Consider the following 23,014-nt stretch of genomic DNA (forward strand, 5'->3'; position numbering starts at 1 on the left):
AATTTCTGGTCCCAGCTGAGACGCCCTGCCAGATCATGAGCCTACCACCATTCCTCAAAACTTAAGGAGTTAAAAAATGGGGAAAAATGTTTGTGTTTAATTGATAAAAAGGTTGAGACAATGTCATGAATAAATATTTGACCTGGCCTCATTCAATCAATTAAGTTCCCTGGAACTTACTTAATTCAAGCACCTGAACTAGAATTGAATCTCTGGTAGCTCTACTCTGACTATAGTTAACCCTTCAAAAACCAGTGATGGTTCTATAATTATCTGCTAGTTACTATATCATTGGTATGACTTATTTAGACAACCCAGGAAAAGGTTCAAAAAAATTTTTTTTTGTATTTTCAACATTGACAGTTTAAAAATCTTTATTAACACGTTAACCTGTTGATTTAATCTTAACTAATGATTCCTGGAAAATATTTTGCTTCTTAAGAAAATCTGAAATTTATATCTACATAAATCAAGCTGAATAAATTTCCAGCAAAAAATCTTTACTTTAAATAAGTCAACTTAAAACATTTATGAAAAACAGACAAAAAGCAAATTGATTTAATGGTATATGGATTTCACATTTGAATAGATTGTTGTCTTATTTGATATGGAAATGTTTTTGTCTATGACATATCTCAGCAAATCAGGCTTTGATTATACTCAGATTCTTTTTATCTCCTTGTTTATGAAAAAGGAAAGAGGTTCAGATCTTTACTTCACATATTTAATACTCTTTTAACTGGATCTTAACTGTATTATTTTTGAAACAGAACTTGTATACTGAAGCAAACTTCAATTGCTCCAAGTATGGCATTTCTCCAACAATCTGAACTAACAAAAGGTACATATAATTTTTTTTTACCAAAGTAAGTTAGAAAAGTTTCCTGCTTATAAAAATTATATTTCTTTTATTAATAAGACAATGTACTATTCTACAGACCTTAGATTATCAATAATACCATTTATTAGATACGTTGATACCTTTTGCTCAATATTTTGATTGTCACATTCATATTTTCATTTATTTGATGATACATATGTGAAAAAAGGTGGCTGGTGACAATTAGGGAGAGTAGAAATCAGATTTTTTTTTTTAAATTATGCCTAAATACAAGCAATAAATTCAACAAATTCCTCATCCATCAGTGGCTTAGTCAGACTAAAAGCCAATGAACCAGTGAAGGGTACATATTTTTCCCCCTTTCACCAAAATAAGTGGAACAAAATTCCTTCATGATTGCATATTTAAAAATCTAATCTTCGTATTTGCCAACATTGCTAAGCTGCTGTATCAACTGTTTAGCTTTAGCCAAATAAAACCTTTTTTGCAACATTGGAAGAAACTTCTACACAGGAAACTATAAATTTTGACAGGCAAAATTGTGTCTTAATATGTGGTGCTTTTACACCAATTCTTACCTTTCTATCTAAAATATGTGATATTCCATAATGGCTATAGTGGTCAGGTAATCAAAAGCTTTGTTTATTTAATTATCTCTTTTCTGTGTGAGACTAGGAAGAGAGAGTAAGAGACAGTAAAATGTGGGTTTCTCAGCTGCCAAGTAGCTTCAAGTGGTGCTGTCATTATTGGTTTTTAATGGTACAAAAATACTTGGTTGACAGTATCAAAGAAATTCCTGGGGGAAACTTCACATATTCTTGCAGATGGAAAAAAATTGTGAATACATGTGAACAAAATAACCATTTTCTCTGTATCTAATTTCTATCAACACAGAAAAATTGAGGCACTTTTATCCTATTCTTTTGTGTCCTAGCATATGCCAACATTAAGAAAAGTTTTAAAAAACCAAATTCTCATTTTCAAAGCCTCTCTAGAATAATGCTGAGGAAATTAAAATTTAAGCACAATCTTTAAAAAGACTTTCCCCTCCCCCCACCTCATTATTTAACCTCTATTTCCACATTTGGGCTTAGATCTTTCAGATGAATCAAGGTGACTCTAGAAGGTCAAAGGTCAAAAATATTAGTTATGTCCAACTCAGAAAAGCAAAGGAAACAAACATAAAAATAAAACAAAGAACACTCATGTTATGATCAACTCCTATGAACTGCATTTTACCCACCTCCACTCTAAATCTGGGTCAGGCCCTGCTATCTGGATCATACTAGTTTCTTGGTATAGCTTGAGCTTATTCAGTGATTCCAGTCTAAATCACATACACAAATTTCATGTAATTATCTCTTCTACTCTTCTTTAAAAGATGGATGGATACTTAGTGATTGTGGTTGTTTAAAGGTTTCATAATGCGGAATGGACTTCAAAAAGAGGTAAGTGGTAATTAGTGAAAAGATCTGAAAAAGACTTGTGATTGGCTCAGCAAACTGCTAACTCAGTTTTTTCCCAGTAAAACTGCCCCTCATCCCAATATCACACTTCGGTATGTGTGCAAACAACTATGTTATATGAGCTATTCATCAGATGTAACAACTTAGCAAACAACCCCTAGATGCTAGTATAATAGCAAAATATGATCTCCCAAAGTCATTTCCAAGTGCCTTCCTCTTCGTACCAAGGGTAGATTTGGAAAGGAACTTTTGATTTCGGTCTTCAGGACCAGATCTCAGAATCATTATGTTGCCAAATATTGTATCCTTACCTATTTTATTTCTCTTTTTTATCAAATGAAGAATCATTGAAATGACACTTGCAACTGAAAAAGAATTAAATCAACTTCTTGTCAAAACTAATAAAATGCAATGAAGATGTGCTGTACTTTTATCAGCATATGTGTCTTACATCTAGCAATAATCAAATTACTTCTTGAGGAATTCTTGAGAGGTTGAAATTTGAGAAGCAGTTTCAAACACCAGCTCCTAAGATTTGCCCTATTATAGAAGGCAGAGAAAACATGTTATCTAGGCTGTAGAGTCCTACTGTTTTTTAATACCACAACTTTATTCATATGTCGATATAAGAATAAAATAATAAAGTACACATTTCTTTTGCTAACAAGACAGCATGCTAGTTCATAAAGCCCTGGAATATCAATAATCCTATTTATTATATATCTATTTGCCAGGCAGTATACTTAATCCTTCATTCATTATATATATGTGATCCATAATGCTCAAAGTAATCTTAGATAAGTCAAAACCATACATTCATAGGCTTACAAATTTGTTTGTACTGTCCAGTAAGGTCATTAAATTCATTCATGCATAAACTGGTAAAGATCTATACACAATCACCTCACCAAAAAAAAAAAAAAAAGAGAGTAATAACAACTGTTAAATAAAGTTTTAAATCTCCCTTAATAGCTGTGATAGGAGTCTGTTGATACAGACCAACACAGTTATCAAGTATGGGGCAAATTTTCAAACTTTACTAATAATTTTCCAGCCCCACACCTACCCTTCAACTCCCACTCCCACATACAACACACTATAGAATTCACAGAAAATTCTTTCAAATTTATCTCAGTCCCGGATCTAAAGACCCAAATTAATATCGATACTTGTCAAAAGAGCCAATCATCTAATTCTTAGAATATTCTCTAGAATATTCTAGAGAATTCTCCTGGTGGGGTCCCTGGCTGGCTCAGTCAGAACAACATATGACTCTTGATCTTGGGGTTGTGAGTTCAAGCCCCACGTTGGGATAGAAATTACTTAAATAATTTTTTAAAAGAATATTCTTTTTATGAAAAATTATTAAATAGCATACAGCTATAAGAAAATGTTTTCTGGGGTGCCTGGGTGGTTCAGTGGTTAAGTGTTTGCCTTGGGCTAAGATCATGATCCCAGGGTCCTGGGATTGAGTGGTCCCCCTCCCCTGACCTGCCGACATCAGGCTCCCTGCTCAGGGGTAAGCCTGCTTCTCCCTCTCCCACTCCCCCTGCTTCTGTTCCCTCTCTCTGCCTCTCTCTCTGTCAAATAAATAAATAAAATCTTAAAAAAAAAAAGAAAGAAAGAAAAGGTTTTCAGTTCTGCATATTGATAGAAAATACAAAACAAAGTTTCTCTTTGTATTATGAGCTATACATGAGGCTCCACTTTTTGCAGGCTACAATACAACATGTAAAACAATACTTCAGCACCTGGAGGCTATACATGACAAAGTGGGCTTTTAAAAATATGTTCCAAAACACACTTATATACTTTGATAACAAACCACTATGTAAATATGTAAATTTTGCATATATACAGTACATGAGCTCTACATATATATCAAAATACATTCCTATTATACTACTAAGCTTAAAATCATAATTTTAAACATACAGTATTGAATTATATTAAGAAATCACTTAATGAGAGGTGCCTGGGTGGCTCAGGGGTTAATCCTCCACCTTCTCCAGATCATGATCTTAGGGTCGGGATTGAGCTCCGCATTTGGCTCTTTGCTCAGCAGGGAGTCTGCTTCCCCCTCTCTCTCTGCCTGCCTCTCTGCCTGCTTGTGATCTCTCTCTGCGTCAAATAAATAAAAAGAAATCTTTAAAGAAACCACTTAATGAAATGACAACTTCTGTACTGTTGTATAGAATGATACTACAACTGTTAAGAGAACAATTTACAATTCAGAAAGTGAAACAATTACAAGCATAGCAAAGCTGCTCTCAAACCAAGGAACTAACCTTTATTATTCCTTTAGTGAGCTATCTTCTATAAAATCTCACTCTTTAGTTTCTCCAGTTTACACATGACTGTGTAAACTGAAACTATATGCCAGAGTCTAACTGATGCTACTATTTCATTTTAGTAAATTCAAAAGGGAAATATGAGTCATCTTTCTAATAAGATAACATCCAAAATGAATGGACAGATAGTCATATTAATTGCATTTCACATCCCTAAATTAATACTGCTTGTTTAAAAGAAGTGTGTGTGTGCATGTGTGTGTAGAGACACAGATAATGCACTACGAAATCAAACTAATTCTTCCTTTGGAATGCTGTTCCTTGCCTCAAAACAATTCCTTCTTCCTATATATTCAAGGTTCTTTTGATAGTGAAAAGTAACAGTGTTTCAAGGGGAAGTCAATTACTCTTATTTTTTTTTACCTTCCAGAAAACAATCATGTATACTAAGAGAATGCATGTCTTTATATACAACCAGCCTTCAAGGTCATATGTTTGCAAAGTAAAGAAATAAGCATAAGTAAACCTTTAGGCTAATATTTCCAAAAAAGAAGGAATAACATCTTGTATATTTAAACATTGTTGCATACAGAAGAGCAGGACTAGATTTTTGACCGAAACTAAAAGATAAAAGAAATAATTCTTTAGTCATATAATTCAGTACATACTTAGAGTATATTTATCTTAAAATGCTGAATTACCATTAAAATTTTTCAAGTACAATAAAATGTCTGCCACTTTCCAAACCTACGCAATCAAAGACAAACTAAACTCTAAATTCTAAGTAACAGTAATAAATTGAAGATGAATTTCTCAGGGACAGGATCTCTCTTATTCAGCCCTATACACCTCAGTTGCACGCCCCACAAGAAATGCCCCACGAATATTGCCAAAATAAACTGAACTGTCAGTTAATACTTCCAAAGATTTAAGCTAGTCTGATCTCTTTTAGTATGAGTACTTAGGGAATCCTCAAATCCTATAAAACCCCTTTTCAAAAAGTTAATGAAAGTAGAGGGCTCAGAAAATCAGGAGAACCTTCTGCTGTAAGCTCAACATGACCCATGTCTACATTATAAATTGTAAGTGATTTCAAATTCAGTTCTCACCTAAAACATTCATTTCCCTCCCTCTCTCTTTTTTGCTCCTATCATGGTTGCTATCTTCAGCCAATACTTAAGAGAACCTGAAATAAGGGACAAAGGATCTCCTCCCATTTCCTTAATTCATCACTGACCCTGTCTGCCATTTCCCTTGTCACAAAGCAGAGAGATCTCTGCTGTCCTGTGATGGATTCAGCCCTCTTAGTCTTGTTGTCCTCGGGTGATAATGTATCTCAAGAGAGATGATAGAAGACAGATACATGGAAATTTTTCTGTCCAGACTCACCAGTAAATATTTATTTACAGTATTCTGTATATAAAAAACCCTGAAATCCATACCTCTAAATGGAACTCTTTGCCATAATCTTTAAAAAAAAAAAAAAAAAAAAAAGTGCAAGGGAGTTTTTACCTTGGCTAATCCAAGCCATTAAACTTCTCAAACTCTTCTTTCAGAAACAGTAGAACTACAAGAGGAAATACAAAAGGAAGAGGGTCCCCTTATAAATCAGCCACCAAGGCTGATGAGTTTCCCTTTCTGGTACCTTTCCAGGTCTCTCCCCAGAGTGTTGGCTCAGGTCTCAAGTAACTCATGACTAAACTTCAGTTTTCTTTCTACCATAACATTGTTGGCATTCTAAAACATCTTCCACACAGCAAATCCATCTTTCAGATGTCCTTGGTTTGATATCTCTACATGGAAGATTACTAAGGCTTCTAATAATTTGAGTTCATTTTAATTTTAAGGCCTTTTCACAATTGTACTTTCTCTAGATACCCTAGTCACTACCCTCAGGCCTACTGTAGTCTGTAGGTGCTTGGAGCTCTCTCCCTTCTCACTCATATTATATTGTTCCCTCCATATAACACCCCTCTTGGTAGCTACTGAGACTACTGGAGTTCACTCTCCATTTAAAATCCTAATCCCCAAATCTCTTAAACCATTAATGTTTCTCTCCATCCTAAAGTCCATCAAGGATGTGTGTGTGTTTTAAAGCTGGTAGAAAATAATCTGTCCATATTAATCTGACTCAATCTGAATATTCCCTATAACTCTATCACTTGTTTTAAGTTTAGGTAAATTAGTGCCTGGGTGGCTCAGTGGGTTAAAGCCTCTGCCTTCAGCTCAGGTCGTGATCTCAGAGTCCTGGGATAGAACCCCACATCTGGCTCTCTTCTCCTCGGGGAGCCTGCTTCCCCTTCTCTCTCTCTGCCTGCCTCTCTGCCTACTTGTGATCTCTGCCTGTCAAATAAATAAAATCTTAAAAAAAAATTAAATTTAGGTAAATTAAAATTCTATAAAATTTCATTGGCTTTTTGAGAAATTTTATTATATTGTTTTTATGCTTATCCAGTAATGCTCTTAAATCAACTGGTTTGTAGCCTAATGGAGACTGTTGTAGACTACACCTTCCACTAAGGAAAGGCTTTCAGTGCCTAGAGAATTCTCCTGTTCACCTGCAACAAATATTACATAATATTGATGAGAAGGCACGTGACACGACTTGTACTAGAATTAGACAGAATTGCTATTCACATGAAAGTTGAAAGACTGAGTCATACACAATGTAAAATGTCACTACATTCAATAACCAAAAATTCTTGACACTCATTTGTTGCCTTAGTCTAGTCTCCAGAACTTTTACAAACTTCCTAGATTACTGGGGTTTTTTTTTTTTTCTTCCTGGGGCTTTTTCCTAACATCCCTGTGCCTAATGCCACAATTCACAACACGTGAGTTTAGCAAACTCTGTTCCAAATACTTTAAAGAAAACAGTCATGATTATTCAAGTGACCTTTATAAGGCAAGTACTAGCCAGTCCTCCAGGGTTGAAATTCAGCACCTTTAAAGACTCCTGTCCCCACTCCCTAAACCCTGCCTGTTTATACTGAGAAGACTGGCGCCAGGGTCCCCTCTCCTTCACACTCTTATCACCCCTTTCCATGCAACATCACTCCGATGGCTACAGAAACACCTGAAATTCAGAACTGCACTATAAACAGTGGTGGGCAGGGTGGGTCTCCTCCCTGGGTGGCCTGGCCCAGGATGAAGGCCCTTTTTCCAACCTGCCTTTGTGACTGCTGTCCAGAGTCCCAAAGCCTCAAACTTAAGGGCACAGCCAGACTTGGGGTGCCCCTGGGAGTACCCCCACCTTTTATATGTCTGTGCCTCCACTTCAATGCCCCACTATCAGTATCTCGGGGTTGAAAAATTCGCTTTCACGTTCACACAAAGGTAGAACTAAAAAAACTACCAGGAGGTGAGTGGTTACGTTCTGATCAGTTGTTTTCACAGCTGGCTGAGTCAATCATCCCCTCTTAAAAGCTTATTTGACAGGTGAGAAATTCCTCATCTCTAGATCATTCCAGCAACTCCTTAGCATCAGTGTGAGCTGGGAGAGGGGCCTGAAGAGGAAGGGAGTGGTGCTGAAATCGTGTTGAGCGTGTCCCCAGGGGAGGCGGGGCGGGGGCTCTGGTAAGGGAAGGAGGAATCTGGCGCCAGGAACGTGCGGGTCCAGGGTCCAGCGGGAAGAGAGGGGGGAGCCGGGAAGTCTTTAGCGGAGGGAGAGGCGCTAAAAGAAATGGGCAAGCAACATACCTGGAAATGTCCCGAGAGGGATGGAAATGGGTGAGGAGGATGCGGACTGCAGAGAAATCGGGAATGCAAGAAGATGGGGCAAGGGGAGAACCAGACAACAGGGAATGCAGTGCCTCAGATGCAGGCGTCCAACCCTGGCCGGTGCCAGACCCTTCCAGAGCGCCGGCGAGGCTGGCTCCCGGCCGAGCCCCCGGAGCCGGAAAGTTGGCGCGGCGAGGGGCGACCGGACGGGCAGCGCCCCCTGTTCGGCGCCTTACCTTCTGGTCGACGATGGAGCAAGCCATCTCGCGGACGTGCGCCAGGCTGTAGTCCCCGGACGAGTCCTGCAGCAGCAGTACCGGCTCGCGGCTCAGGCCGATCTGCAGATGGAACGAGATGCCCCCGGCCGGGGCCGCGATGGGAGCCAAGAACGGCGCGGGCCCCGGCCCCGACCCCGGGACCAGCGCGGCGGCCGCCGCCGCTGCCGCCGCCGCCACGGGCAGCAGCGGGCTGGGCGGCCGCAGGACCGGAGGGGCGCTCATCGCTCCGCGGGGCGCGCCAAGGGCCGCGGGGCAGGGCAGCCGAGGGCGGGGGCCGGCGGAGCGGCAGCCGAAAAGTTTTGCTGCCGCGGAGCCGGGAGCTTCTTTCTCCAAGAGCCGAGGCGGAAAATAAAAACTTTCCGGAAAAGTCCCCGCGCGGGGGGAGGGCGAGAGGATGAGGATCGGGAGGGGAGCGGGGGGAGGGAAAATGGCTGAGGCGGGAGGGCTGCGCCGCCGGGAGCGCGGGCGCCGCACGGGGGAGGCGCTGCCGCCGCCGTGGAGCAGCCGCCGCGGCGCGCTCCGAGGGACGGGGCGGCGGGTCAGCTCGGCCGGGGCGCCGGGCGCCGGACGGGGGCGGAGAAGGGGGCGCGAGGGGCGGGGAAGGGGAGCTTGGAGGCGGGCACTGCGGAGACACCACCCGGCGGGCGCCGGAGCCGCAAGATCCGCGGCCGCGCGGCCGCAGTAGCCACAGGGTGCCCGGTCGCCGCCCCCTCCGCCCTAGGTTCCCGGGGCCTGAGCCTCCCCGAGCCGGGGCAGGACTGAACGGCGGGGCTCGAGGCCGTCTCCGCGGGCGTCGTCCATCCCTCTCCGTCCGGACTCCGGTGTCCGCTGGCTGGGTTGCCCGGCCGCAGACGGAGGGGACAGGGCGCATCTCCTCCGACCCACTTCCTAGCGCCGCCAGCTTCCAAGTCCCCAGTCCCCGCCACCAGTTCCAAATGCCCGAGGACAACGCACTTCTACCCGTGAGGTGACCTGTGATGGACGGAAGAACGCCGAGCCCTGCGGTTTTCCGTGGGTCTTACCTTCGAGCTTCAAGGGAGGATGAAAATAGAGGGTCCTCGGAAATCCAGTTACATCCCGCCTCCTTCTGGGAGCCCTTGGGTTTCTTGCCAAAGAGGGTAGGAATCCTGTCCACGGAAATGTATTTAAACCTGTCCCTACCTTTTGTCTCTAACACACCCCGATACCCAACTTCACCTACTCCACCGCGGCTCCCAAAGGCACCAGACTTACACAAGTGGCTGAATTCGGGAGATGGTCTCGTGAAAGAACAGACGTTGTCTAATAAAGACAGGAGGAAGGTCTGATGTGGCCTCTTTCCCTTTACCTTATTCTCTATCCGACACCTTTACTTCTGGAGCCTCACAAACCCTGGTTTCTTTCCTCTCCCATAATTCTAAAGTCTGCTCTGTAGGACTGGTACTCCCAGCCTCACCCAGTGCCACCAGCACCACCAGCAAGGTTGTGCACTATCTGCTCCAATTCCGGTAGTTGTTTTTTGTTGCTCTTGCTGTTTTGACAGGGGTGGGGACATGGATACTTTCCAATCTGTGGAGACGAATTCTAATCCTATCCTCTCCCCAGGATGGGCTTCAGTGTGTGACTGTGCAGGTGCCTAGGGCCCTGACCTCGGAAGGGCCCTGCTGGGTGTAAAGCCCTGACACAATGCTTTGCTGCCTGTCACCATCTTGGAATGTTTAATAATTTTTCATTTTGCAGTGGGCTGGGCAAATTATGTAGCCCACTCCTCTGGTCCTTCCCCTTACACTGCACAAGAGCGCATACCACGTACCCAAGCAAGCCAGTATGTATGTTGTCTCTTGTATTCAGTTGCATTTTATTCTATTTTGCTCTATGTATATATGTATGTCTTGATCTCTGCTTATGACCCAGGACAGGACATCAAAAGTTAGTTTCCGGTTAGACCTCTGTTCTCAGGGTTAGCAAGGGAGCCTTGAATGTCTCCAGTGACACTATGTCATTCGCTGCTCTAGAAAAGATTTAAATTTATTCTCTCTGATCTGACGGTATGATAAGCTCTAGCTGGATGCACTGGCATTTTCCAGGCTTTCTTACTCATGAAATAGTTCTCTTCATCCATGGTAGAGTATAGTTTTCCTAATATGTCAGATTCAGGTAAAGTAGGAGATCAGTGGGTTTATTCTAGACACAATGCTGTTCTGAATTCTCTGGGAAGCTTTTTTTTTTTTTAATATCAGAAAACGTGTTTCATTTTCTTTTAAAGTTTGGATAAGGTAGTCTCACAATTTTCTGTTGCCAGAAAAAAAAGTTTGCTGGTTGGTTTACAAGGTACTTACAAAAAAAGTTAGTTTAGCTAAAGACATTCATGTTTGATAATGTAACAAAGTACTGAGGCCTTCCCTGTGTCAGGCACTATATGGGCACCAGGTGTACAGCTGTGAAGAAAGACTAGGGCCCCACCATAGCAGATCACATTTTAAAAAGAAAGCAAAAAAAGGACACAGCAACTACGATTCTTTCTGATCATCATAATTGCAATGAACAAAAATAATGCAACAGTAATAAGAATGACTTGTGGGGAGGATAGTAGAGAAAGGAACACTGCTTTGAACTAGGGATAAGGAAAGGTTTCACTGAGTTTACATGTGAGCCAAAACCTAGATAATCGAAAAGGGTCAGCCTTAAGAAGATCTGGGTTAATTACACTCGAAGCATAGGGACCAGTTAGCATAAAGTGTAACAAAGGAATGTACTTGACGTTTTCAAGGCACAAGAAAAGGGAAGAGTGTGTAAAATGAGGTTAGATAGCTGGCAGAAGCCAGATCACAAAGGGTCTTGAAAACCATAGTAAAGAGTTTTTATTCTGCTGCACTGCCAAACCACTGGAAGATTTTTTAAACCAGAGAGTAAGATTTAACTAGCATTTTAAATCACACTCTAGTGGGGCACCTGGGTGGCTCAGTTGTTAAGTGGCTGCCTTCGGCTCAGGTCATGATCCCAGGGTCCTGGGATCGAGCCCCACATTGGGTTCTCTGCTTGGTGGGAAGCCTGCTTCCTCTTCTCTCTCTGCCTGCCTCTCTGCCCACTTGTGATCTCTCTCTGTCAAATAAATAAATAAAATCTTTAAAAATTTTTTTAAAAATCACACTCAAGCTACTATGTATAAGAGAAAAGAATCAAAGCAGAGACACCAGGTAGGAGATTTGCTGTTGTCCAGCCTAGAGACATTTGTGGTTTGGATGACTACAGTTGTAGTAGAGATATTAAGAAATAGAAAGATGCAGGCTCTATTTGGGGGCAGAACTAAAGGTCTTGCTGAAGAAAGAGGTTTATAGGGAGAGAGAGAAGAGGGGGAAACTCATGAGTTTCTTAGCAATTAGCTTATTGGTGGTGCTGATGATTGAAACAGAGAAGATAGGGAAGAAGCAAGTTTTGAGAGAAATAAGATTTCTTCTTTGACCATGTGGAGTTTGGAATGCCACCAGATAGTCAACCTGCAAATAACATCTACAACTGAACAGTTGAGCCCAGAGTTCAAGAAAGAGAATAGGGCCAAAAATTTGGAAATCATCAGAGTGGAGATGTTAGATGAGAAATCTAGAGAGAAAGGGCTTCGGGCATTCATCAGTTACATTACATACAACTTATAGGCACTTAGATGTCCTACTTAGGGAGAAAGTAAGCTATGTAAATAACTGCTTCTTATATTCTGGTTTTTCAATAGTATGAAAGATTCTTGTGGGGTGCTGGAAATCATTGAGAAGGAAAGGGAAGAAGAAGAAGAAGGAAGGGCAGGGGAGAAAATTCTAAGGAAGCCCCGAAGAATTAAGATTACTCTCAAGAAGTTGATTAATTACTAAATGGAAAAGAATGAATAAGGAGAAAGTACTTATTTTCTTGAAAGTGCTTGAGAAAGAAGAAGAAAACTCAAACCAAAGGAGGTCCCCATAAGAAGCAGAAAATTCCCGTTGAGTTGGTTATTACAATTTCGATGGCAGGCACTTGAGATCTGACCGTTTGCCAACTACCACCCACTTTTGCTGAATGACAAGAGAATGAGCGATAGATAATACCTGAAAGAAACCTGATGTGTATCTCCAGTGACTTCAAAATTATACATAGAACACATGAAAGGTTTTAGAGAATTCAGTGGTTTTAATGCCTTCTGGATGTTTGAACTTTGAAAAAGAGGATATAGAAAGCGAATAGCTCTTTATACAAATTATATTCATGAAATTGGATTTCTTTTTTTCTAATTGTGGATATCTTAGAAAGAAGGTTCAATACCCTAATGAAGACTCCATGTAAAAGTGATTTGGGTGTGCAGAAGCATATGAAGGTACTTAAAACAATTTCCAAAGATAAATGCTAACTAATGCTGTAGGATAGTCTCTAAAAGAGTTCTGGATATTGAAATAATTTTTAAAATAACTGAATAAATTTCATTTTTTGTTATAGCTTATAAATTAAATTAACATTTAAATTCTCAATGTAAATTAGCAGTGTAAAGGCACTGAGAAGTCTTACAAGTTTTATTTCACTTAACCCAATACTTTCTAGACATTCTTCACCTCAGAATCCCTCCTCGCTTGCTGCTATTATTGTTGTTTTTACCACATAGCTTATCCTAACATTTCACATAGCTAGAGTTCCACAGAATACACTTTGGGAAACAGAGTACTATACAACAAATGTAAAAGAACTTAGCTTAAAAGTTGAAGGTAAAAAAATTGCTCAGATAATTAAAAGCAGATGCTTTAAAGAAGAGCATGATTGGTAAAAACAGATGCATAATATTGGGAATGTCCACTAATTCATAATTAATAATCAGAAAGAAGATAAAGAATAATCTGATTTGAGGGCGCCTGGGTGGCTCAGTTGGTTAAGCATCTTCCTTCCGCTCAGGTCATGATCCCAGGGTCTTGGGATTGAGTCCTCTGTCTGGCTCCTTGCTTAGCACAGTGGGGAATCTGCTTCTTCCCCTTCTCCCCACTCATGCTCACTTACTCTCTTTTGCTCTCTCTAATAAATTAATAAAATCTTTAAAAAAAAGAATGATTTGAGCAGAAGTCAGTCTGGAAGCACTGTATATTTTGTTCAGATGAAATGGACAACAGAGAAAGAAAGGTGAGTAGAAAAGATATGCAAATCTATAGCTGAAAGCATCCTATCCTCTAGAACAACCATTTTACAGCCTAAAAAACCAAGGGTCAGAGAAATTATATACCAATGTGGAAATGAGAAATTGGAAAGAGGAAGTATGGTCCTGGGATGTCCTTCTTTTTATATAATTGAACACTGGAAATTGTAAGCATGAGGATAAAGATGATGATGGATAGATCATAGAGGATTAATATATAGATAAAAATATTTTATACTGTTGTTTATGTTTCATAAATTATAGTCTGTAAGATCAGGTTAAATAAGGATAATGTGACAAAACTGGTACAGCAGAAAAATAAGGTCCTAAGGGAGATGTCAACCGTAGAGATATTTGCCAAAAACCTACTAAAACCTGGGTGTGTGATAAAATGTTGCCTATCTTGCTGATATCTTTATGAGAAATAAAAAAGAAGCAAACTTGTTTAGTTCACCAAGAGAAAAGAAAATTCATATGTCCTTTAAGAAAGCAGATTTTTTAAATCCGAGGGGGGAAAAAAAAGACAAGTAAGATTGTAGAGCTAGAGACCCCAAAAAGGACAAGAGGCCTTGGAAAACAAGCTTTCAACTATATAATTATCATGATCCAGGTGAGGAATAAACTGACTCCAGTGTGACCACGTGTCAACTTCTAGATGGGTACAGATCTGCAAAGAGAATGAACGAAAATAAATACAAGCTATATGAATAAGAGAAAATACAAATAAAAGTTATATTAAGCTAAAACCAGTAAGTACTAGGTATACATAAGAATGCTTAGTGTTGGGGGGCACGTGGCTGGCTCCATTGGTACAGCCTGTGTTCTTGATCTTGGGGTTGTAAGTTCAAATGTCATGTTGGGTGTAGAGCCTACTTAAGAAAAAAAAGAGTGCTAAGCTTTTAAACACTCTCCCACCCCTGAATAATTAAGTTGCAGGCAAAAATTGAATTTTTCATTTTAATCTTTACTTACATGAGGTTAAATATTTTAATGTGCTTATTGGTCGCTTGTATGTCTTCTTGTTTAAATATTATACTCTAAATTCCTTATGTTTTTATATTGGACTATTCCTTTTCTACACATTAATAAATGAGAGATTGTTATAGGTAAGGAATGTCATTTCTTTGTTATATATAAAAGCAATTGCTTTTTTGTCACTCATCTTTTAATTTTTTTATGGGGTTGTATTTTTTAAGCTGCCTTATAAATATCTTTTTCTGCCTTTATTTTTATTGCTTAGAATGCCATTCCCTAATCTAATCAGAAAAATATCCACCTATAGTTTTTATTGTACATTACTTTTAGGATTTTGTTTCTTTTTTTAAAGTACTTTAATTAATCTGGGAGCTATCTATTAATTTCTAGACATGATTTTCTTAAAAAGTCAATAGTCTCAGCTATTGGAGGACATTTTTATTTGCTTTTATTTTCATCAGTGGGTTGAAAGAAGTGAATCCAGTTTCCAGGGTTTACATTTAAATTCCTTCAAGTATGCTTTAACCTATATTTCTCTAATTTTTGATGTCATGAGTGAACTTTAAAATTTATTGTCCAAAACGTTAAAATTTTACCTTTGCACACATACATTTACATTTCTGTTATACCATTTTTTGTTGTTGTTGAACTGGATTCCCTAAACATCATTCCTTCCTGGACAGTAATAACTGATTCTGCTATTCAAGTAAGAACTAAAATCTATTGGCCCTAAGGTATAAAATTTGCTCAGGTTCCCTATAGAAAACAGAATGAAATACTCTTTCCTTGAACTTCAATATATTCACAGGCTATTGCTTATAGTTGCCAACTCTAATTGTGAATATCAGCTTTTATTAAGTCAACTCAACATTCAAATTCAGAAACCATTAACAGCAGCACAATTCTTTTTATAAAGATGCAATTCTTCTAATCCTGTTTTCAAGGCCCATTGGTTCCAGGGATACAAACTTTTCTTCCCTTCTTATTGGATTTTATTTGTTGTCATAGCCTAACGTTTTCCAGCTATGATTATCAAATACATTCCATTTTGATAATATTCCATAACCTAATTTATTCTTAGTACATGTTATTTTGTGAGATCCAATATTATTTTATTTGGTACATTTTATAAAACACTGACTAAATTTTGAAAAATTAATAAGAAAGAATAAATGAGGTACCATTAATCCAAAGTTACTTTTTGGGTTCCTTCCTGGAAAAAAATTTTTTTGACCTGAAATTTCTTGTATGTGGTTTCTGATGCTTGATTTGGAAAATGAAATTTTTAAGGGAAAGAATCTGGCAGATTTACTTCTTAGTGACATAACCAGGAAAAATAGTTTTAATAGTTTAAGAAAAAATAATTTGCTTTTCTTGGCTTAGAAAAATTTTAAATGGCATTATTTCTGAAATTCACATATTATTATAAAATTCATATGACACTAGGTTGAAAGGATGCATAATTAAAATGAAGTCATTTATATGGCATTGAAACCCTGTTTTATCTAATCATCATGCTGCATTTTCTTTATTAATTCTTATCCTCAAACATACAATCCTGGAAAGTCATATTGTTGCAACCATAGTAAACTTTCTTTCCCATAGTTTACTATTTTTCAACTGAATTATTTACACATATGATCTCACATGCATTCAAACTAAAAATCTCTGCCTTAGCATTAAGTAGAATATTTACTTCTTGATTAAATATTAATCTTTAGTTTAAATATATGTTATTTATATTTATATGATATTATATGTACTTTTCATAAATATATTTTGTTTTGTTCAGTCAACCAGACTATCTAGGAAAACTGAAGTTCTCATAAACTGAAAAAGAAAAAAAATCATTAGATTTTTAGACTTATTTTAGAATGTATTTAGGAATTATGCACATACCCTTTTAGATGAAAGCACATTCTAGAATACCTGAACCTCTGTGCTTTGTTTCTCTGATTAATGCTGACTTGAAGTCGACAAGTGTAGATAATGGGATTTAAATGCTTTCTAGTTTGTCCTATGTCCTATGTCCATAAGACTATTGTCCTAGTCCTATGACTGTCCAATACATCTTTGTCTTCTTTGCTTTCTAGTTTGTCCTATGTCCTATGTCCATAGGACTATTGTCCTAGTCCTATCACTGTCCAATACATCTTTGTCTTCTCTTTACTTCGATACATGTTCATCGACATCTGACCTTACAAGTTGAACTTTTTTTTTAAGATATATTTATTTGAAAGACAATGTGCCTGGGGGTGGGGGTGGGGGGAGAGACCCCCTATTTGACTCCCTGTGGAGCACACAGCTCCTAAGCCAAAATCAGGAGTCTGACACTCAATTGACTGAGCCACAGGAGCCCTTTTACAAGTTGAAATTTTAAAGAATTTTTTTTTAAGATTTTATTTATTTATTTGACAGACAGAGATCTCAAGTAGGCAGAGAGGCAGGCAGAGAGAGAGGAGGAAGCAGGCTCCCTGCTGAGCAGCGAGCCCGATGTGGGGCCTGATCCCAGGACCCTGGGATCATGACCTGAGCCGAAGGCAGAGGATTTAACCCACTGAGCTACCCAGGCGCCCCTACAAGTTGAAATTTTAAAAATTTAGTTACTAAAATAAATTTTACTTGCTTCGGAGAAATAAACAATTTAAATAATCAATGAGGAAAATTTATTTTAACCTTTATTTCCTTTACCAAACATATTTTCTTTGTTTTTACATAGAATATTAAAATACTTCATAAGTGAATGACAAAAAGCAAATATGTGGTTTTAATTAATGATTTATCACCTGTGTTCTTTCAAAAAACAAACCATTTTAAAGAATAGAGAAATCTTATTATCAAAATTAATAAGTAGCATAAATACTTTAGCTAATATCCATGATTTCTGCTGTAACATTTAGCTTTAACTTTCTTTACAGGCAAAACAAAAGAAGGAAAACAATGAATTCCTAATTCTTATTGTCTGATTTTAAACAAAAATTTTAGATTAAATTTATCACAGGTGTCCATATTACACAAGACATGGAAAAAGTCTTGATTTCCACTCTGAACTCCCTGAAAGCTAGACTCTTGTCTTACTTACCTTTCTATACCTTAGTACCAGTACATAGCAAATGCTTATTACTGTGCTTTTTGAATAAACTGTTCAACTTCACTTTGAAGATTAAAAATTTGCAAATTTTTTTTTCAAGGTAGTAGTCATTTATATCCACCCTGTTCAAAAGCTCAAGTCAGAAACCAGCTCTGTCAAACAGACAGTTCGTTGTGGTACTCAGTGAATGAGGTTCACATAAATGTTATCCTGGTGATCTAGTCAGATCCAGATTGACATAGTTAGCTACACTGTCCAGATATATTTATAGCACTTTCTTAGAGCTATAAATAGAGCTATTTATATAGCTATTTACCTAGCATCTATCACATAGTATTCATTTTACTTGCATCCTATGCCCTGTGGGAGCCATTTTATAACCATCTCCACATACCCCTGTTCACGTGTCTCCAGAACCATACCTGGCATAGACTAGGTGCTGATACTTGGTAATAGTTCAATAATTGTTTACTGAATGACTCAATAACATGAGTTTAAAATGCCTCCAAAAAGTGGACAGCATAATCTAATGGCCTAGCTTCCCACAGTCACATGGCTGTGGAATAACATGCACTGTTATTTTTCTGATTATAAATGTGATACATATTAATTTTAAAAATTAACAAAGAATTAAATGTAAATTTAAAAAATTATAATCTCCTAACTCATAGTTATTATTAATCTTCTATTTTTTCTATGTAAGTGTGTGTGTGTGTGTGTGTGTGGGATCATACTAAAAATATTGTATGTTAATCTGATTTTTAAATTTAGTATACCAAACATTTTTCTGAAGTCATTAAATATTCTTCAGAAACATTTGGAATGGCTGAAGAATATTCTAGAATGTGGTTTGTGACTCTCTATAGTTGAACATTTACTTTATTTCATTTTTTTGCTGACACACTTTTTAAAAATGTGAATAATAGCACTATTACTTAGGCAGAAAATATATTTATAAATTGTAATAAAGATTTAGAAACATAGTTACAAGAAAAAATAAGACAAATTGTAGGAGGGATTGACTCTGCTAACAAGGATTGTATGTAGAAGGTTTTCAAATAGAATAATATAACAATGCAAAAAATTTTCAAAGAATTAATGATGGTGAAATACATTAAGCTGACATAAAACCCAAAAACCTGTTTTTTTAACTAGCAAGACATTTTATAGATTTTTTTTTAATTGAATATTCAAATCAAATTTGACACCTCAGGAGAACATCAGCTCTGCTGTCAGAAATCAAAACAGTGATGTATGCTATATTTAGGGAGTAAGTAACAGAATATAAATATATATACAATTTTCACTGTATTTTATTATGACAGAAATTAACTTCATGAAAAATCACTGACAAGCAAAATTGTAAAGTATTTGCTTTGCTACTTCCCAACCATACTTTTTGTTAATTGGCTAGAAATATAAATGCCAATCTAATTTTCTTAATGCTAAAGTATAGTACTTTAAAAATGATAAGCACATGGTTCAGAAGCAGATGGAATAAAGGATGTTTAAAATTAATTTTTGAAACCTTGCAAAATATGTTTTAAAAAAGTCTACTTTCATAAACTAACCCCAGCTTCCAAACTTAGAAAGTTACAGATCACTTTTATTTTATTTTTTGTATTTTCTTTTTTGTTAAGGTCTAGTTGACACACAATGTTAACATTAGTTTCAGGAATACAACATGATTCCACAACTACAAAGTCATAGATTGCTAAGTAATGACACAATTGATTAAACAATCCAGTTTTTAGTTTAAAAATTAAACAACAATTTTATTTTATTTTATTTGCCTAGAAAATTTGCCTGGTTCATCCCCAGATTATGTCAGTGTAATATCTCTAACTGACCCATACTCATAGGTACTGTTAAACTGCATATCTGTGAAGCACTTTACCAGTTAACAGCCTTGAAGCAAACGAGAAAAGCCTAGCTTCTGAACAAATACCAAACACACACACACACACACACACACCCACACACACACACACACACACTCCAGTGCACTGTATTAGCCAAACTAAAGCTATGGTCATTGTAAAATAGTCCTTCTGAGACTCATCCCCAAATCTTTACTTAGCGAATTCTTTTTTTTTTTAATTTTAATTTTTTTTAATTTCTTATTTTTTATAAACATATAATGTATTTTTATCCCCAGGGGTACAGGTCTGTGAATCGCCAGGTTTACACACTTCACAGCACTCACGATAGCACATACCCTCCCCAATGTCCATAACCCCCTTCGCCTCTCCCAACCCCACCTCCCCCAAGCAACCCCCAGTTTGTTTTGTGTAATTAAGAGTCACTTATGGTTGTCTCCCTCCCAATCCCATCTTGTTTCATTTATTCTTCTCCTATCCCCCTACCCCCCCATGTTGCATCTCCATGTCCTCATATCAGGGAGATCATATGATAGTTGTCTTTCTCCGATTGACATATTTCACGAAGCATGATACCCTCTAGTTCTATCCACATTGTCGCAAATGGCAAGATTTCATTTCTTTTGATGGCTGCATAGTATTCCATTGTGTGTATATACCACATCTTCTTTATCCATTCATCTGTTGATGGACATCTAGGTTCTTTCCATAGTTTGGCTACTGTAGACATTGCTGCTATAAACATTCGGGTGCACGTGCCTTCGGATCACTAAAGATACGTTTGTATCTTTAGGGTAAACACCCAGTAGTGCAATTGCTGGGTCATAGGGTAGTTCTATTTTCAACATTTTGAGGAACCTCCATGCTGTTTTCCAGAGTGGTTGCACCAGCTTGCATTCCCACCAACAGTGTAGGAGGGTTCCCCTTTCTCCGCATCCTCGCCAGCATCTGTCGTTTCCTGACTTGTTAATTTTAGCCATTCTGACTGCTGTGAGGTGATATCTCATTGTGGTTTTGATTTGTATTTCCCAGATGCCGAGTGATGTGGAACACTTTTTCATGTGTCTGTTGGCCATCTGGATGTCTTCTTTGCAGAAATGTCTGTTCTTATCCTTTGCCCATTTCTTGATTGGATTATTTGTTCTTTGGGTATTGAGTTTACTAAGTTCCTTATAGATTTTGGATACTAGCCCTTTATCTGATATGTCGTTTGCAAATATCTTCTCCCATTCTGTCAGTTGTCTTTTGGTTTTGTTAACTTTCCTTTGCTGTGCAAAAGCTTTTGATCTTGATGAAATCCCAATAGTTCATTTTTGCCCTTGCTTCCCTTGCCTTTGCCGATGTTCCTAGGAAGATGTTGCTGCGGCTGAGGTCGAAGAGGTTGCTGCCTGCATTCTCCTCAAGGATTTTGATGGATTCCTTTCTCACATTGAGGTCCTTCATCCATTTTGAGTCTGTTTTCGTGTGTGGTGTAAGGAAGTGGTTCAATTTCATTTTTCTGCATGTGGCTATCCAATTTTCCCAGCACCATTTATTGAAGAGGCTGTCTTTTTTCCATTGGACATTCTTTCCTGCTTTGTCGAAGATTAGTTGACCATAGAGTTGAGGGTCTATTTCTGGGCTCTCTATTCTGTTCCATTGATCTATGTGTCTGTTTTTGTGCCAGTACCATGCTGTCTTGATGATGACAGCTTTGTAATAGAGCTTGAAGTCCGGAATTGTGATGCCACCCACTTTGGCTTTCTTTTTCAATATTCCTTTGGCTATTCAAGGTCTTTTCTGGTTCCATATAAATTTTAGGATTATTTGTTCCATTTCTTTGGAAAAAATGGATGATATTTTGATAGGGATTGCATTAAATGTGTAGATTGCTTTAGGTAGCAGTACATTAAAAGGATTATTCACCATGACCAAGTGGGATTTATTCCAGGGCTGCAAGGTTGGTTCAACATCCGCAAATCACACAGATCAATCAATGTGATACAACACATTAATAAAAGAAAGAACAAGAACCATATAATACTCTCAATAGATGCTGAAAAAGCATTTGACAAAGTACAGCATCCCTTCCTGATCAAAACTCTTCAAAGTGTAGGGATAGAGGACACATATCTCAATATTATCAAAGCCATCTATGAAAAACCCACTGCAAATATCATTCTCAATGGAGAAAAACTGAAAGCTTTTCCGTTAAGGTCAGGAACACGGCAGGGATGTCCATTATCACCACTGCTGTTCAACATAGTACTGGAAGTCCTAGCCTCAACAATCAGACAACAAAAGGAAATTAAAGGCATACAAATCGGCAAAGAAGAAGTCAAACTATCACTCTTCACAGATGATATGATACTATATGTGGAAAACCCAAAAGACTCCACTCCAAAACTACTAGAACTTGTACAGGAATTCAGTAAAGTGTCAGGATATAAAATCAATGCACAGAAATCAGTTGCATTTCTCTACACCAACAACAAGACAGAACAAAGAGAAATTAAGGAGTCAATCCCATTTACAATTGCACCCAAAACTACAAGATACCTAGGAATTAACCTAACCAAAGAGGCTAAGAATCTATATGCAGAAAACTATAAAGTACTCATGAAAGAAATTGAGGAAGACACAAAGAAATGGAAAAATGTTCCATGCTCCTGGATTGGAAGAATATTGTGAAAATGTTCTTTTTTTTTTTAAGATTTTATTTATTTGACAGAGATCACAAGTAGGCAGAGAGGTAGGCAGAGAGAGAGGGGGACGCAGGCTCCTGATATGAGAGCCCGATGTGGGGCTGGATCCCAGGACCCTGAGATCATGACCTGATCCGAAGGCAGAGGCTTAACCCACTAAGCCACCGAGGTGCCCCTAGAATTCATTTTTTAATGGCAGAATGATAAATGTTGTTGTTAGGGGCTAAATTATGTCCCTCTATAATTCATATGTTGAAGCCCTAACCCTCAGTACCCTGAAGGTGACTATATTTGGAGATAGGGCTATTAAGTTAAAAAGAGCTGTTAGGGTGGGCCCTAATCCAATCTGCCTGGTGTCCTAATAAGAGGACACTAAAAGGACATTAAAACAACGTGGGAAGAGGTTAGGAGCATGAATGCCCAGAGGGATGACCATGTGAAAAGGCAGCAAGGGCACAGGCATCTGCTAGCCAAGGGGGCCTTAAAAGAAACCAGTCCTGCCAGCATGTTGATGGTGGACTTCCAGTCTCTAGAACTGTGAGAAAATAAACTTCTGTTGCTTAAGCTGTCTAGTCTGCGGTATTTTGCTATGGCAAACCAAGACAGTAGCATGTAATATGTTAGGGTAGAGTGAATGTATTTTATGTACACATACAGAGCACAAAA

At 38.2% G+C, this 23,014-nt stretch overlaps 1 protein-coding gene across 2 annotated transcripts in view; it reads right to left on the reverse strand.

Annotated features, from left to right (window-relative positions):
- Positions 1-9,070, reverse strand: part of PRKD1 (protein kinase D1) — a 331,651-nt gene extending 322,581 nt beyond the window's left edge. Inside the window, exon 1 of one of the 2 annotated variants that reach the window (XM_046009920.1) lies at positions 8,555-9,070. In XM_046009920.1, coding sequence (XP_045865876.1) covers positions 8,555-8,818 — 264 coding nt within the window. In that variant the 5' untranslated portion in view covers positions 8,819-9,070. The remainder of the gene's footprint in view (positions 1-8,554) is intronic. The other variant, XM_046009921.1, reaches the window with a different exon arrangement.
- Positions 9,071-23,014: the final 13,944 nt, after the last annotated feature.

The sequence above is a fragment of the Meles meles genome, chromosome 6, assembly GCF_922984935.1.
Source record: "Meles meles chromosome 6, mMelMel3.1 paternal haplotype, whole genome shotgun sequence".
Taxonomy (NCBI): domain Eukaryota; kingdom Metazoa; phylum Chordata; class Mammalia; order Carnivora; family Mustelidae; genus Meles; species Meles meles.